At 32.7% G+C, this 14709-nt stretch overlaps 1 protein-coding gene across 3 annotated transcripts in view; it reads left to right on the top strand.

Moving 5' to 3' along the window:
* Positions 1 to 6019, top strand: part of LOC115209184 — a 662850-nt gene extending 656831 nt beyond the window's left edge. For all 3 annotated transcript variants that reach the window (XM_036500873.1, XM_036500871.1, XM_029777425.2), the window contains one exon: positions 2242 to 6019. In XM_036500873.1, the coding sequence (XP_036356766.1) occupies positions 2242 to 2773 (532 nt within the window). In that variant the 3' untranslated portion in view covers positions 2774 to 6019. The remainder of the gene's footprint in view (positions 1 to 2241) is intronic.
* The last annotated feature ends 8690 nt before the right edge of the window (positions 6020 to 14709 follow it).

Here is a 14709-nt window from a genome sequence, read left to right as displayed (position 1 = left end):
TTGACAAAAGATATCGATAGAATAAGTACTAGGCTTACAAAAAATAAGTCCTGGTGTCGATTTGTTTGACTAAAGGTGGTGCTCCAGCATGGCCACAGTCAAATGACTGGAACAAATAAAAGAATAAAAGAGTGTGTGTTTGTGTTTGTCCACCACTGCTCAACAACTGGTGTTGGTTTGTTTATATCCTTGTACCTTAGCAGTGTGGCAAAAAAAATCGAGTATTGGGTTCAATTTCTTCAATTAATACTCTTCAAGGCAGGGCCCCAGCATGGCCACAGTACTTTATTGACTGGTACTTTATTTTATGCCCCCCCCCCGCCCTCACACACACACACTGTGATTAAAGGCAAATTTGACCTCACTAAGATTTGAATTCAGAACATAAGGTGGAAGAAATGTTGCTAAGCATTTTATCTGACATGTTAATGATACTGTCAGTCCTCCAACTTACTACACAAATATAAAGAGCTTGAAATGTAAAGCACATTATTCAGCATGTAAGGCACTTTTTTTCTTCCAAGATGTTCTACTCAACACATAATGTCCCTCTCGTTCTACAAGTCTGGTGCTTCTTATTCTACATGAAAACACTCTCCTCTGTATGTCATGGGTTTTTACATTTACAGAAGCACTACTCTTACAGTAAGTTGCAGCCCACTCTCTGTGTACACAATGTTACATCTTCAAAACATTTCAATCAGAAATATAAGTAGTAGTTTTGTTTAATATTCAGGAAAGCCAACTTTATGAAACATGCTTTCAAGTATTGTCAATTACTTATCGCAAAAAAAAAAAAAGCTGATTTTTCCATTTGTTCAGTGAATTGTTTGAGTTTTTCTTCCTCATTCATCTTAGTCACCAGATATATCCCTTATTATTTTTTTAACAGTTTTACATCCTTTGAAATTGAAAAGGAAAAAAAATAGCAAGTTCAAACAACTTCAAGGACTTTAGAAATACATTAAGAAGAATTAAAATGTCTTGTTACATATTGACAGGAATTTACAGAAGCATATAGTTCCTATTTTAAACTAATAAACTTGCTGTTTATTTTGCTGTGCAACTTATCGAAATAAAATGTACAACTACGTCATGATTTTCTGCAACAACTCTATATATATATAAGAAAGATAAAATTCTAAATACAGCAAATAACAGATTATCTGTTTGAAAACTTTTAAAAAAGTATTTAAACATAAAAGAAAATAATTTCAAAATTTAAAACAACTAAGAACTTTTTGCAAGCATTACAATAAAGTAAGATGCAAAAACAAAACGAAAACAGTCCTTTTAATATTATCCAGTTATCCAAAAGTATAATTTCTATTCAATAGAAATTGCTAGATGCATGAAATGAAGCATGAAATATTCAAGATATTCCTTGAAATAAATATATTCATATCTTTGATAATTCTTGTATTTCAAACTGTTTTGTTGTTTTTCTTTCTATTTGCAGCTCACATGTCTCTGTTTTTATAATAATATGTCTAATATACATAAAGTAAAAATCTTCTGCTTTCTTGTGTTCAAATATTTATTTAGTCATGTATTATTTATATATTTATAGAAAACTATATTTTAAGTTGAGGTTTCCAATTACAAATCACTTTTCCATTTGGAATATCTAACCTAAAACTATTATTTATGATACAGATTTTTATCTAAGCATACAAAATTAAGTGTATTTGAAAGAGTGTGTGTGTACGCATATATGTGTGTATTGCGTTTATGGATGTATCTAGAATATATGCACTCAAGTGTACATCAAGCATTTTTCAAATTCCTTCTAAAAAGATGAAAATCTTATAAAAACCTCTATTACATTTGACAAGCAGGAAGATCAACTTCCTTTTGTAATGGTAAATATTATGATTTCTTAAAGTCACTTATTATATTAGAAATGACTATTTTAATGTATTTTCAAAGTGTAATCTTTCAAGTCCTGACATCTTTACCACTGACAGAAAATGACAATTCTATTATCTGCTGTTGTATTTAAAATGAAAGGCAGTTCGGTTTTTGATTACAGCCTTCGTGGCTGTCAAATTGACAATTCAAATTTCTCACATTTCAGATTTCATAGCAATTTCATAAATATTTTCAATTCAAGCACAAAATGGAAAAAATTTAGCCTATTTAATTTGTTACTTCAATCGAAAACCATATTTTGAATATTCCGAAATAAAATTCTTTATTCTGGTTATTGTGAATACTAAAGCACTTTCTTTTCTATTTCAGACGAACACTGATTTATTCTTGTATGGCTTTCAATCCATCAGAACGCATAAAATTGGATGACATTTTACAAGCATTTTCAGAAAACACTGAATATTTACAGCCTTGTTTAGATGTTCCTTCGTCTAGTGTTGCTTTAGAAGGAACTTATTCAATTGAGATTGCACAACAATCTGGTCAAACATCCCTAAGTCATAACACCTCACACACTTTACTCCAGACGTCCCCAGGGGCTACCTCAGAAGTCAGCACAATGTTACGGAAAAATAGCCCTGGGGGAAAACTATCTGCTAAAGCTCACAAATCAGGCGGCCACTTATTTGGCCGGCCACGCAGTAACAGTTCAATTGCTCCATTTAATAACTCTCGAGGGTCTGTTGTGATGACAGTACAAAATTTTCATATGAGCTCACCACAGATTCGAATGCAAGCACCTTCTTCTGTACCTATAGACAATAAGGTTGAGAGCAGTAATGTTTCTGACCAAGTTAGTGAAGTGTCACGTGAATTATGTCAGACTGTAACATCAGTATGAAAGTTAGTTGATCATGTAGATATATTTTATTGTCCAAATGAGAAAGAACAGAAGGTAAGTCTTCTCAATCAAAGAGATAATGAGCAAAACTGAAAAAATCAATAATTTTCAGATATTGACATTCCATGTGAAGTTTTCTTTCATTGTTCAAAGTGTATCAGTTGGTCTGCTCACAGCCTGTCTTCCCTCAATGAAAACATACATGGCCACTGGAACTGAGTTGATTCCTGAATCTACCAATGCAGATTGCAACTACCCGATGTTATGTTTCAACTCTATCAAAACCCAAAGTCTTTATCTGGTAATTCTTTCAATGACAATAAGAATTAGAACTTCCATTATACTTTCATTGATCATATCAAACTTTATACACAATTCTGTATTCATTTTTCTCAAAGGTTTCGTTTTTGTTTTTAATCATGATGTTATTACAGACCTTGATTTTAAGGTTGTAATTTACCAAACATTAAATTCTTAAAAAACAAAAAAAATGAAAATTCATCTCTCACGGAGTATCTATGAAATAGTATCTTTGAAATACTTCTGTAAATTAGTGTCAATCTTGAGGTCCTTTAATAATAATTGAAATCCCATATAAAGAATTTCAGAGTCCTTCCTAATTCCCTTGTTTACTGTCTAGTTATCTTTACATTGGATTTCAAATATACTTAATACCAAACAGATACAAAGCTGACATACTTCTTATAGAAACTTATTTTAGATTTATTTATTAAACATTTAAATAGGAAAATAGCTTTTATGGTATTACAGAATTAACTTGAGTATCTCTCTATTATACTGTTAAGATAGAAAGATATTTTCAAACTATATGTACTAGTCTGTGTATTTTTGTACATGTGTATAAGAAAAACTCAGTATGTAAATATGTTTGTGTTTATAAATATAAATCTTTTACCAGGAATTTCTATTAAATGTGTAATACATAAACTCCCATCGTACATAACTTTCCACAAGAAAAATATTTCAAAAAGGCTTAAATTTTTTCCCTTTTTTTTTTTTTCTTTCATTGAAATTTCTTGCCATAACCAAACAGACTCTTTATTTCCCACAAAATTAATGATATTTTATCTGCTGAGGAGATGTTTGGAAATATTGCCAATAATTTCTTTAAAAAAGGTTGGGTGTCATTGTCTTGAAAATAAAGAAAATAACTTCAAGCTGGAGCCTATATCTCAGTAATGAAACAATAAACAAATAAAAATAATAACTTTACCATTTTTATTATAACTCAGTTTAAAGAATATGAAAAGAATATTTCGTTTTTCTCTTGTTAATTTAACATTTATCTGATATTTCTTTCTTTAAGAAATGTCTGAGATAACATTTAAAATAAAATAGTATTTGGAAAATAATTCAAAATTCCTAAACAAAATCAGAACTCCGTGTATTGTATGCAAAACTCTTTGAAGAGGAAATCATTCTTCAAAAGCAATGTCTAACCATGGTGGTTCTCCATAAATGGTAAAACTCACCACAGGGAATATGAACAAAGAAATAAGAAATGAATGAAAACAAAACAAATGATGATAATAATAATAATAATCTAGGGACATTTTTCATTGCATTATGAAAATAAATGAATATCATTATAAAAAGTAAGTAACTAAGTTTATTTCCGAGACAGGTAGAAATGGTTTCCATTTCTTAATAAACAAACAAAATTTCAATTCTATAGGATCAAATTCTTGAATTCGAATATGAAAATCTTATTAACTAAAAAAAAAATAAACAAGAATTTCTAAGATTATCTTTTAGATTTATGCTATACCAAGTACAGATATGTTTGTTGAATAAACATATACCTATATAAAAATGTTCAAACTGTGGAATAAATTTTATGCAGTGAGAAAGAAAAGAAGTTTTCTAACATTTTGGGCAAAAACCCTTCATCTGAGTGAGACAAATGTGTTATTTACTGTTCCTCACAGCATTAAATTTATTCCACTGCTTAGACATTTTGTATGGCTATTTGCCAGCGCAGACCATCACTAACTTCCTCAGATGCTACTGTTTCACAAAATATATATGTATGAAGATACATATAGACAGATAGATATGGATAATATGTCTCTGCATAATATCCTTAGCAGTGGTGAAGAGAAGACTGTCAGAAACAAAAAAAAAGAAGAAAAAAGATATGTATGGAAAGCCAATGGATCAATCGCACTTTATGTAAAACTAATCATAAAATTCCTAAGAACTTGGTTTTGACTGTGACCTTATTGAAAATGGAAGAGGAAAACTATATTATACAATTTGATTTCAATAAACTTGAAACGATTAAAAAAAAAAAAAGGCAACTGGAACCAAATCAAAGGATTATTAGCATGCTGAATGAATCAGCAGTTATTACATGTGGTAAGGAATTATATTGATTGCTCCCTTTTATCACCTACAAATTTCACATATGAAATCTAGTATATTTTTTGATTCAAACTGCCCTAATGTATGTTCATATATACATAATCATGAAAATGAAGTCTTAAGAGCTGGAAGGACCCTTAACTCTAAGGATTTTTTTTTTAAGATCAAAGTGTTTTAATAATAAATATGTTATTACTCCAACATATTTTATTTTACACTTAAGCATAACTGGATAGGTTGTTGTTTTTTTTAATTATTATTTCATATTAAAGTTTAGATATTTTTAATCAGTTTTAGCTTAAGTTTACCAATTTATTCCAATTCCAGTGATTTGTGGCAAACCTCATATGTGGAAATTTCCTTTCTATCATTCCTATTTTTTTTTGTTAATTTAAAAGCTATTGTGAATAAATAATCCCATCAGCTACATGATTCCTCCCAAATAAATCCAATGAGCCAATCAATGGTTCAATACAGCTCAGAGATCTTTAAAGATACACAAGATGATGATGATGGATACAAAATCCATTTAGCACCCTTCGTACCTGGTAAAGCACAACTCAGGTGTGTAGTGGAGAATTGTGCTTTGAGTGAGCTGATCTGAAACAGAACTCATTACAGATTTTGTTCATTAAACCAAAAACTACGGGGGTTAGCACTAATGGAAAGATGTATGCCTCCACATTTGTTAATCAATTTAAACATTAAACTAAAATTTACAAAAAAAAACCTGACTGTTTGTATCCGAATATTTCAGACTGTTACTAAGTAAACTATGTTGAATCAGGGAAGGTTACTTAATTTGTTTTTATATATTTTTGGGGCAGGAGTTTTTGTTTATTTCACTTAAAAAAAAAAAAAGAAAGTGTTTAGTTTCCTCCCGTTGGCATGTTCATTAACGAATCGGCCAATTTCATCAAAGATTACCTTTTTTTCCACCCCCTGTTTAATCAGTAAGAAATATTACCAACTCAAAAATTAGTATACATATGCATATGTTGTATTTCTTTTATTTTTCTGCAATATATGTGTGTATATGTAAGTTTTTATATGTATGTATATATATGTATATATGCATATATATATGTATGTATATATGTATATATATTTATATATATTTATATATATATATATGTATTTATATTTTATATATATATGTATTTATATATATTTATATATATATATTATATGTATATATTTATATATATATATATATGTGTATATATATTATATATATATTATTATGTTTGTATATATATATATTTATATATATATATATGTATGTATATATATTTATATATATATATGTATGTTTATATATAAATATATATGTATGTTTATATATAAACATATATACATGTTTATATATAAATATATATACCTGTTTACATATAAATATGTATACCTGTTTACATATAAATATGTATACCTGTTCATATAAATATATATACCTGTTTATATATATAAATATATATATATACATGTTTATATAAATATATATATACATGTTTATATAAATATGTATATACATGTTTATATAAATATGTATATACATGTTTATATAAATATGTATATACATGTTTATATAAATATATATATATATAAATATTATATAACATGTTTATATAAATATATATATATATACATATATATACATGTTTATATATATAAATATATATACATGTTTATATATATAAATATATATACATGTTTATATATATATAAATATATAAATATGTATATAAATATGTTTATATATATGTATATGTATATATATATATATACATTATGAGTGTGTGTGTGTATGATTGTGTGTGTACACATACACACCAAAGGGTTTCTACTTTCATTTATCTTTTATCTCTGTTTTATTTTACAACATACAAATACAAGCAATTTTCAATTTTTTATCCTTTAATTTAAACTCACCAAATCAATGATCATATAATTCCATTTTGCTAAAAAAAAAAAATTAAAAATGATAATAACAAAGAACATTCTGGAAAGGATTACAATGTCTTTGAATATTGCATTTCTGTTGAGTTTTGTATTTTTTCTTGTTATTACAGTCAGTATATATTCACAAGAGTTCTAATTCAATGAAAAAAAAAAAAAGAAAAACAATCTTGCAATTATCAACATCATTTTTAATATCAAACTCAAATCCTTGCACACCAATGAATAAATCTACCTAAAAATATACATACATATATGTACATACATACATATATATACATACATACATACACACATATACACACACTCACACACATATATTTGCATTTATATATATATGTAAGTATATGCATATAAATATATGTGTGTATGCATATCTATAAATGTATATACATATGTATGTGTATATGTTTGTATACATATGTACACATACATACCATGTATCTGTGTGTGTATATATATATATATAATATATATATATGTATTTATACACACACATATATATGTATATATAGATATATATATGTATGTATGTATGTATATATGTACGTGTGTGTGAGTGTGTGCATTCGTGTGTTAGTATATGTGTGTGTGTGTGTGTGTGTGTGTGTGGATGGAAATTTGATCTTTCAGAGATCATTACAAATGTACAAACTAGCAGCTACGAGGGGGATTGTCTCATCTCCCTGCAGCTTTGAAAGTTTAATGTTTTTCTTAATAAAGAGCAAATGTCAATGATGATGATGATGATGATGATGATGACTATGATGACGACGACGACGATGATGATGATGTGAACACACCTTTGAAATTTCTGTGAAAAGGAGTGTGGGGGAAATGAAATGAAACAAATAAAATGATATTTCGTTTTTCTGTCTTCTCTTCTCTTTTATATATTTTGGAACATTTGATAAATTGTTGATGGTGAATTTATTTGATTGCTCTTAAAACAAACTGATTGATGATTGCTTTGAAGCTGTTCATTACTTTATGTTAAATTGTTACTTGCCTTCTCATCAGACAAAACATCATTTACTTCATCTCTGCTAACAATGTTTACTTTTGGCTATACCGGCTGCCATAAATTCCAGTATATTATTCAGTCTGGCAGATAAATGACCACAAAAATGTTTGGCTTAAAAATCAGACCGAGACCTATGCTAGCCACATAAGCTGACCTATCTACTCACCACAAGGTATAAAAATTAGGCGAGCTATAAACGCAAACAGAACTGATGTCGATCATATTCAATAATAATAATAATAATGCGAAGCGGCATTCATCAGACACTTATTTCAGTTAGTTAAATAAGTTTACAAAACAACTTATATCAGCAGGAGAAAAGCAAGAGGAGGAGGAGGCGTGAACCCCCCCACTTTCAAGTACTATACAAAATTTCCTTTGGCTTATTATACTCTTTAATTAGCTGGATTTATCAAGAGTTAATTATGGACGGGCACCAAAAATGTCTTTGCAACTAATCACTGAGAACCTTTGCTTTTAAGTAAAACATATTTATAGGTGTAGGAGTGGCTGTGTGGTAAGTAGCTTGCTTACGAACTATATGGTTCCAGGTTCAGTCCCATTGCGTAGCACCTTGGGCAAGTGTTTTCTACTATAGCCTCGAGCCGATCAAAGCCTTGTGATTGGATTTGGTAGACGGAAACTGAAAGAAGCCCATCATATATATCGATGTGTATATATATATATATAGGGAGAGTTTACGAAAAAAAACAAAAGACGAAGACAGGTGGTGTACAAAACAAACAGATGTATTAGTATAACGCTTAGGAATAGAAAAAGTCTTTTACGTTTCGAGTCTACGCTCTTCTACAGAAAGGGACACAGAAAAAACAAGGAGAGAAAAAAATGTGTGTAGTGGCTAACGATCAATCATGGCGACTGCCATGATATATATATATATATGTGTGTGTGTTTGTTTGTTCCCCACCCCACCCAACATCACTTGACAACCGATGCTGGTGAGTTTATGTCCTCGTAACTTAGCAGTTCAGCAAAAGTGACCACTAGAATAAGTACTAGGCTTACAAAGAATAAGTCTTGGGGGTCAATTTGCTCAACTAAAGGTGGTGCTCCAGCATGGCCACAGTGAAATGACTGAAACAAGAGTAAAAGAGTAACCCTTTTGATAGCAACCTGGCTGAGATCATCCCAGATTCTTTGATACAAACTTGTCTCTTTAAAATGATGCATCAAAATTCTATAGTAATTTTATGTTCCAAACAAATAAAGGCAGCAAGTGGGCAGAATCAAATAACACGCTGGATAAAATGTTTAGCAGCATTTCATCTGTCTTTGCATTCTGTGTTTAAATTCTGCTGAGGTTGACTTTGACTTTCATCCTTTTGGAGTTGATAAAATAAGCACCAGTCGCACACTGGGATTGATGTGATCAATTTACACTTCACCCCTAAACTTGCTGGCCTTGTGCTAAAATTTGAAACAAATTTATGCTCTAAACACCAGCTTAATAACAGTTATTTTACTAAATCCTTCAGTATTTTCTAAATTGATTGAAACAAAATTCTGTATTTCAACAGAAATATGATAACAAAAGAGTTAATCCTTTTGATGTCAACCAGCCTGAAATCACATGAGATTCTATGATACTCTTTACTCTTTTACGCGTTTCAGTCATTTGGCTGTGGCCATGCTGGAGCACTGCCTTTAGTCAAGCAAATCGACCCCTGGACTTATTCTTTGTAAGCCTAGTACTTATTCTATCAGTCTCTTTTGTCGAACTGCTAAGTTACGGGGATGTAAAGACACCATCATCGGTTGTCAAGCGATGCTAGGGGGACAAACACAGACACACAAACATACGTATATACAACAGGCTTCTTTCAGTTTCCATCTACCAAATCCACTCACAAGGCTTTGGTCGGCCTGAGGCTATAATAGAAGACATTTGCCCAAAGTGCCACGCAGTGGGACTGAACCCAGAACCATGTGATTTGTAAGCAAGCTACTTACCACACAGCCACTCCTGCACCTGTATATATATATATATATATATATAAGGTTAATCCAAACGGGAAAACAGAAAAAACAACAACACGTGGAACAATTAAAGTATTATTATTAGGCGCTCAGGAAAGAGATATATATATGTGTGTGTGTGTGTGTGTGTGTGTGTGTGTGTGTGTGTGTGTGTGTGTGCATTCTTTCATTTATGAGAATTACTCCTAAAAAGAAGGAACTATTTTCTAACTAAGAAACAGAAACTCCATCATCACTAATTTGGATAACAATAATAGCAATTGTTTCATATTGAACCATAGGCAAGTATTGCACATTTATTATTCCACTTACTGGCTACATCAGTAAACTATGTGTTAGCTAGTCTCTTATTTTGCTTGAAAATCCTAGCCTTTTCTGATTGTCACTTAGTTATTTACTAACATGAACAAGTGTACTTATAATTATTAGTATAAACATGAATTTATGATCAGAGTAAACAAACTGCAGGTTTCAAAGCAGTTGTCCATAAATTTTGTTTCTGATTTTAAAGGAGGTGTACATGTCTGCAGGGCAGCTAACCTCTATCACTGTAGCTGACTTTTCTTTTCTATCCCATATATATATATATATATATATAAGGTTAATCCAAACGGGAAAACAGAAAAAACAACAACACGTGGAACAATTAAAGTATTATTATTAGGCGCTCAGGAAAGAGATATATATATGTGTGTGTGTGTGTGTTGTGTGTGTGTGTGTGTGTGTGTGTGTGTGTGTGCATTCTTTCATTTATGAGAATTACTCCTAAAAAGAAGGAACTATTTTCTAACTAAGAAACAGAAACTCCATCATCACTAATTTGGATAACAATAATAGCAATTGTTTCATATTGAACCATAGGCAAGTATTGCACATTTATTATTCCACTTACTGGCTACATCAGTAAACTATGTGTTAGCTAGTCTCTTATTTTGCTTGAAAATCCTAGCCTTTTCTGATTGTCACTTAGTTATTTACTAACATGAACAAGTGTACTTATAATTATTAGTATAAACATGAATTTATGATCAGAGTAAACAAACTGCAGGTTTCAAAGCAGTTGTCCATAAATTTTGTTTCTGATTTTAAAGGAGGTGTACATGTCTGCAGGGCAGCTAACCTCTATCACTGTAGCTGACTTTTCTTTTCTATCCCATATATATATATATATATATGTGTGTGTGTGTGTGTGTGTGTGTGCACTTTGATGTACAAATAACATTAAAAGACTACAGTTTATGTACTATATAGTTCAAAGTAAAAACTTTTATTTCATGACTCAGTTCCTTGATGTGTAAAATCTCTAATAATATAAATAGAGTACATATTGGTATATTTGGAGTAAAAGTAGCAAAGTAGCTTTGAACAAATAAATTTAAATACACACATACACATGATGGACAACACATACACACACTTTATATTTATATATATAATAATAATAATAATAATAATGATAATAATGGAAGTCTGTTGGGGTTCAACGATGAAGTCAGTGACACCGGAGGTGTGAGCGTAACCCAAAGGCAGATATGCAGACGCGGCCACATGTTGGGCATGTAACAGCAGAAGTAAGGTTGGGGATCCTCTCTTTTCGGGCTTGTCGCTTCTGGTCCAGGCTCTTGAGGCACTTTTCCTTGAACAACCTAACATCCTTTTGGACAGCTGGATACCAGGCGCCGCAGGCAGAGGCAAGTGATTCCCAGCCATGAGCTGAAATGCCACAGGCATCAAGGGAGGTCTTCAGGCTATCCTAGTATCGCATCAGTGGCCTTCCTGGGTTTCTTGCTCCAGAAGCCAGCTCAGAGAAGAAGATCATCTTCGGTAGATGCGCGTCGTCCATTCGGACTACATGTCCGACCCACCAGAGCTGGGCCTTAATGGTGAGGTGCAGGAGTGGTTGTGCGGTAAGAAGTTAGCTTCCCAACCACATGATTCTGGGCTCAGTCCCACTGTGTGGCACCTTGGGCAAGTGTCTTTACTATAGCCCCAAGCTGACCAAAGCTTTCTGAGTAGATTTGGTAGACAGAAACTGAAAGAAGCTCTTCATATGTATGTATGTATGTATGTACGTGTGTGTGTGTGTGTGTTTGTCTAACCCGCCCCCATCACTACAGAGCATCTAGTACATTATGTCAACATTAGAATGGGCATCCAGCCATAAAGAACAGACACTGGAGCTCAGTGCAGCCCTCTCTGGTTCATCAGTTCCTGTCAAACTGCCCAACCCTTGCCAGCATGGAAAACAAATTTTAAATTTTGATGAATATGATTTTGCATGTACCAAGTTAGGCTGTGTAGTAGAAGCTAGCTTCCCAACCATGGTGCTGCAGGTTCAGTCCCACTGCATAGCACCTTGGGCAAATGTGTTCTACTAAAGCCTCCAGCCGACCAAAGCTTTGTCAGTGGATTTGGTAAATGGAAACTAAAAGAAGCCCATCATATACATACATATATGTGTGTGTGTGCTTGTTCCCCATCACTGCTCGACAACTAATGTTAGTTTGTTTATGTCCCTGTAACTTAGCAGTTCAGCGAAAGAGAATGACAGAATAAGCGCAAGGCTTAACAAGACAATGAGTACTGGGTTTGAGTCATTCGACTAAAAATTCTTCAAGACAGTGCTCCAGCATGGCCACAGCCAAATGACTGAAACAAGTGAAATATAAAAGATAAAAAATACATATGAATGTATGTAAACATAGGCATAGGAGTGGCTCTGTGGTAAGTAGCTTGCTTACCAACCATATAGTTCTGGGTTCATTCCCACTGTGTGGCACCTTGGGCAAGTGCCTTCTGCTATAGCCTTGGGCCGACCAAAGCCTTGTGAGTGGATTTGGTAGATGGAAACTGAAAGAAGCTCATCATATATATGTATATACTGTATATATGTGTATGTGTGTGTATATGTTTGTGTGTCTGTGTTGGTCCCCCCCAACATCGCTTGACAACCGATGCTGGTGTGTTTACGTCCCTGTAACTTAGAGGTTCGGCAAAAAGAACCAATAGAATAAGCACTAGGCTTACAAAGTATAAGTCTTGGAGGTCGATTTGTTTGACTGAAGCGGGTGCTCCAGCATGGCCACAGTCAAATGACTGAAACAAGTAAAGAGTAAGAGTAAACATGTTTGAAGAGCTGAAAAACAATGGCAGTGCTTACAGAAAATCTTTCCTTCCAGATCTGTGTTAATCAGTTTCTTGTAAAGGGTATTTTATCTTTTTTAATTGCTAATTTTTAATTTCAGGAAATCTTTTTTTCTTTCAAACGTGATTACATGCGGATAAATCTATTGTTTTTTTTCTTATTTGAAAGCCTTTTGTTGTCAGGGTAGCAGATGTGAAAATATTTTATTGTTTTCTTCAGTAAACAGGAAAATAATTGAGTTTTAGAGATGACTGTTTTTCCACTGGAAAAAAATGCACCCTTTGTCTTTCAGTTACTGTGAGAAATAGTGATTTAAATCACTAGAAAACTAACAATTTTAATTCCTTACAACTATATAGTTTTGAGGTGAGTCTCATTGCATGACACTTTGGAGAAGTGTCACCTGCTACAGCCCCAAGTCAACCAAAGCTCTGAGTGCATTTGGCAGATGGAAACTGAAAGATGCTCATTATATAGGCGTGTGGTGGGACATATGTACATTAATGTATGTGTGTGCATGTATGCATGTTACTATATGCATACAGGTGCAGGCATGGCTGTGTGCTAAGAAGCTTTCTTCCCTACCATATGGTTCTAGGTTCAGTCCCACTGCGTGGCACCTTGGGCAAGTGTCTTCTGCTCAAGCCTCAGGCATGATAGTTGTAAGCACGTGTCATCATCATGCAAGCTGTGTCCTTTGTTTCCACTTTTCCATGAAAATATGTTTTGTCATGGAAAAATATGACTTAGAAAAAGGTGAGTGTTGGCAACAGGAAGAGTATCCAGCCATAGGAAATTGGCCTCAACAGATTTCATTTGGCCCATCATGTGAGCATGGAAAAGTAGACATGATGATGAGAATGATGATAATATATATATGCCTAAGCCAGGGGTGTAACCAGCCCACTTATGCGTACCTTCCTTTCATTGGACACTGCTTGCGAAGACCTGTTGAGGCAAGTGAAATCAGAATTGAAATCAAATTTGATGACTGGCATCCATGCTAGTGGAGCACTAAGAGCACCATCTGAGCATGATCACTGCCAGAGCGGCTAACTAGCGTTCGTGCCGGTGGCACATAAAAAGCACCATTCAAGCACGATCATTACCAGCATCGCCTTACTGGCACTCGTGCCGGTGACATTGAATTAAAACACGATTTTCTATGACCATTGTCAGTACCGCCTGACTGGCCCTCGTGCCAGTGAAATGTAAAAGCACCCAGTACACTCTTGGAGTGGTTGACATTAGGAAGGGTATCCAGCTTTAGAAACTGCTAGATCAAGATTGGAGCCTGGTGCAGCCATCTGGTTCACCAGTCCTCAGTCAAATCGTCCAACCCATGCTAGCATGGAAAGCAGACGTTAAACGATGATGATGATATATATATATATATATATAGTTCAAAACAGTTTGATTAGGATTTCT

This window comes from Octopus sinensis, linkage group LG3 (genome assembly GCF_006345805.1).
Source record: "Octopus sinensis linkage group LG3, ASM634580v1, whole genome shotgun sequence".
In the NCBI taxonomy this organism is placed as follows: domain Eukaryota; kingdom Metazoa; phylum Mollusca; class Cephalopoda; order Octopoda; family Octopodidae; genus Octopus; species Octopus sinensis.
This window is presented reverse-complemented; position numbering and strand designations above follow the sequence as displayed.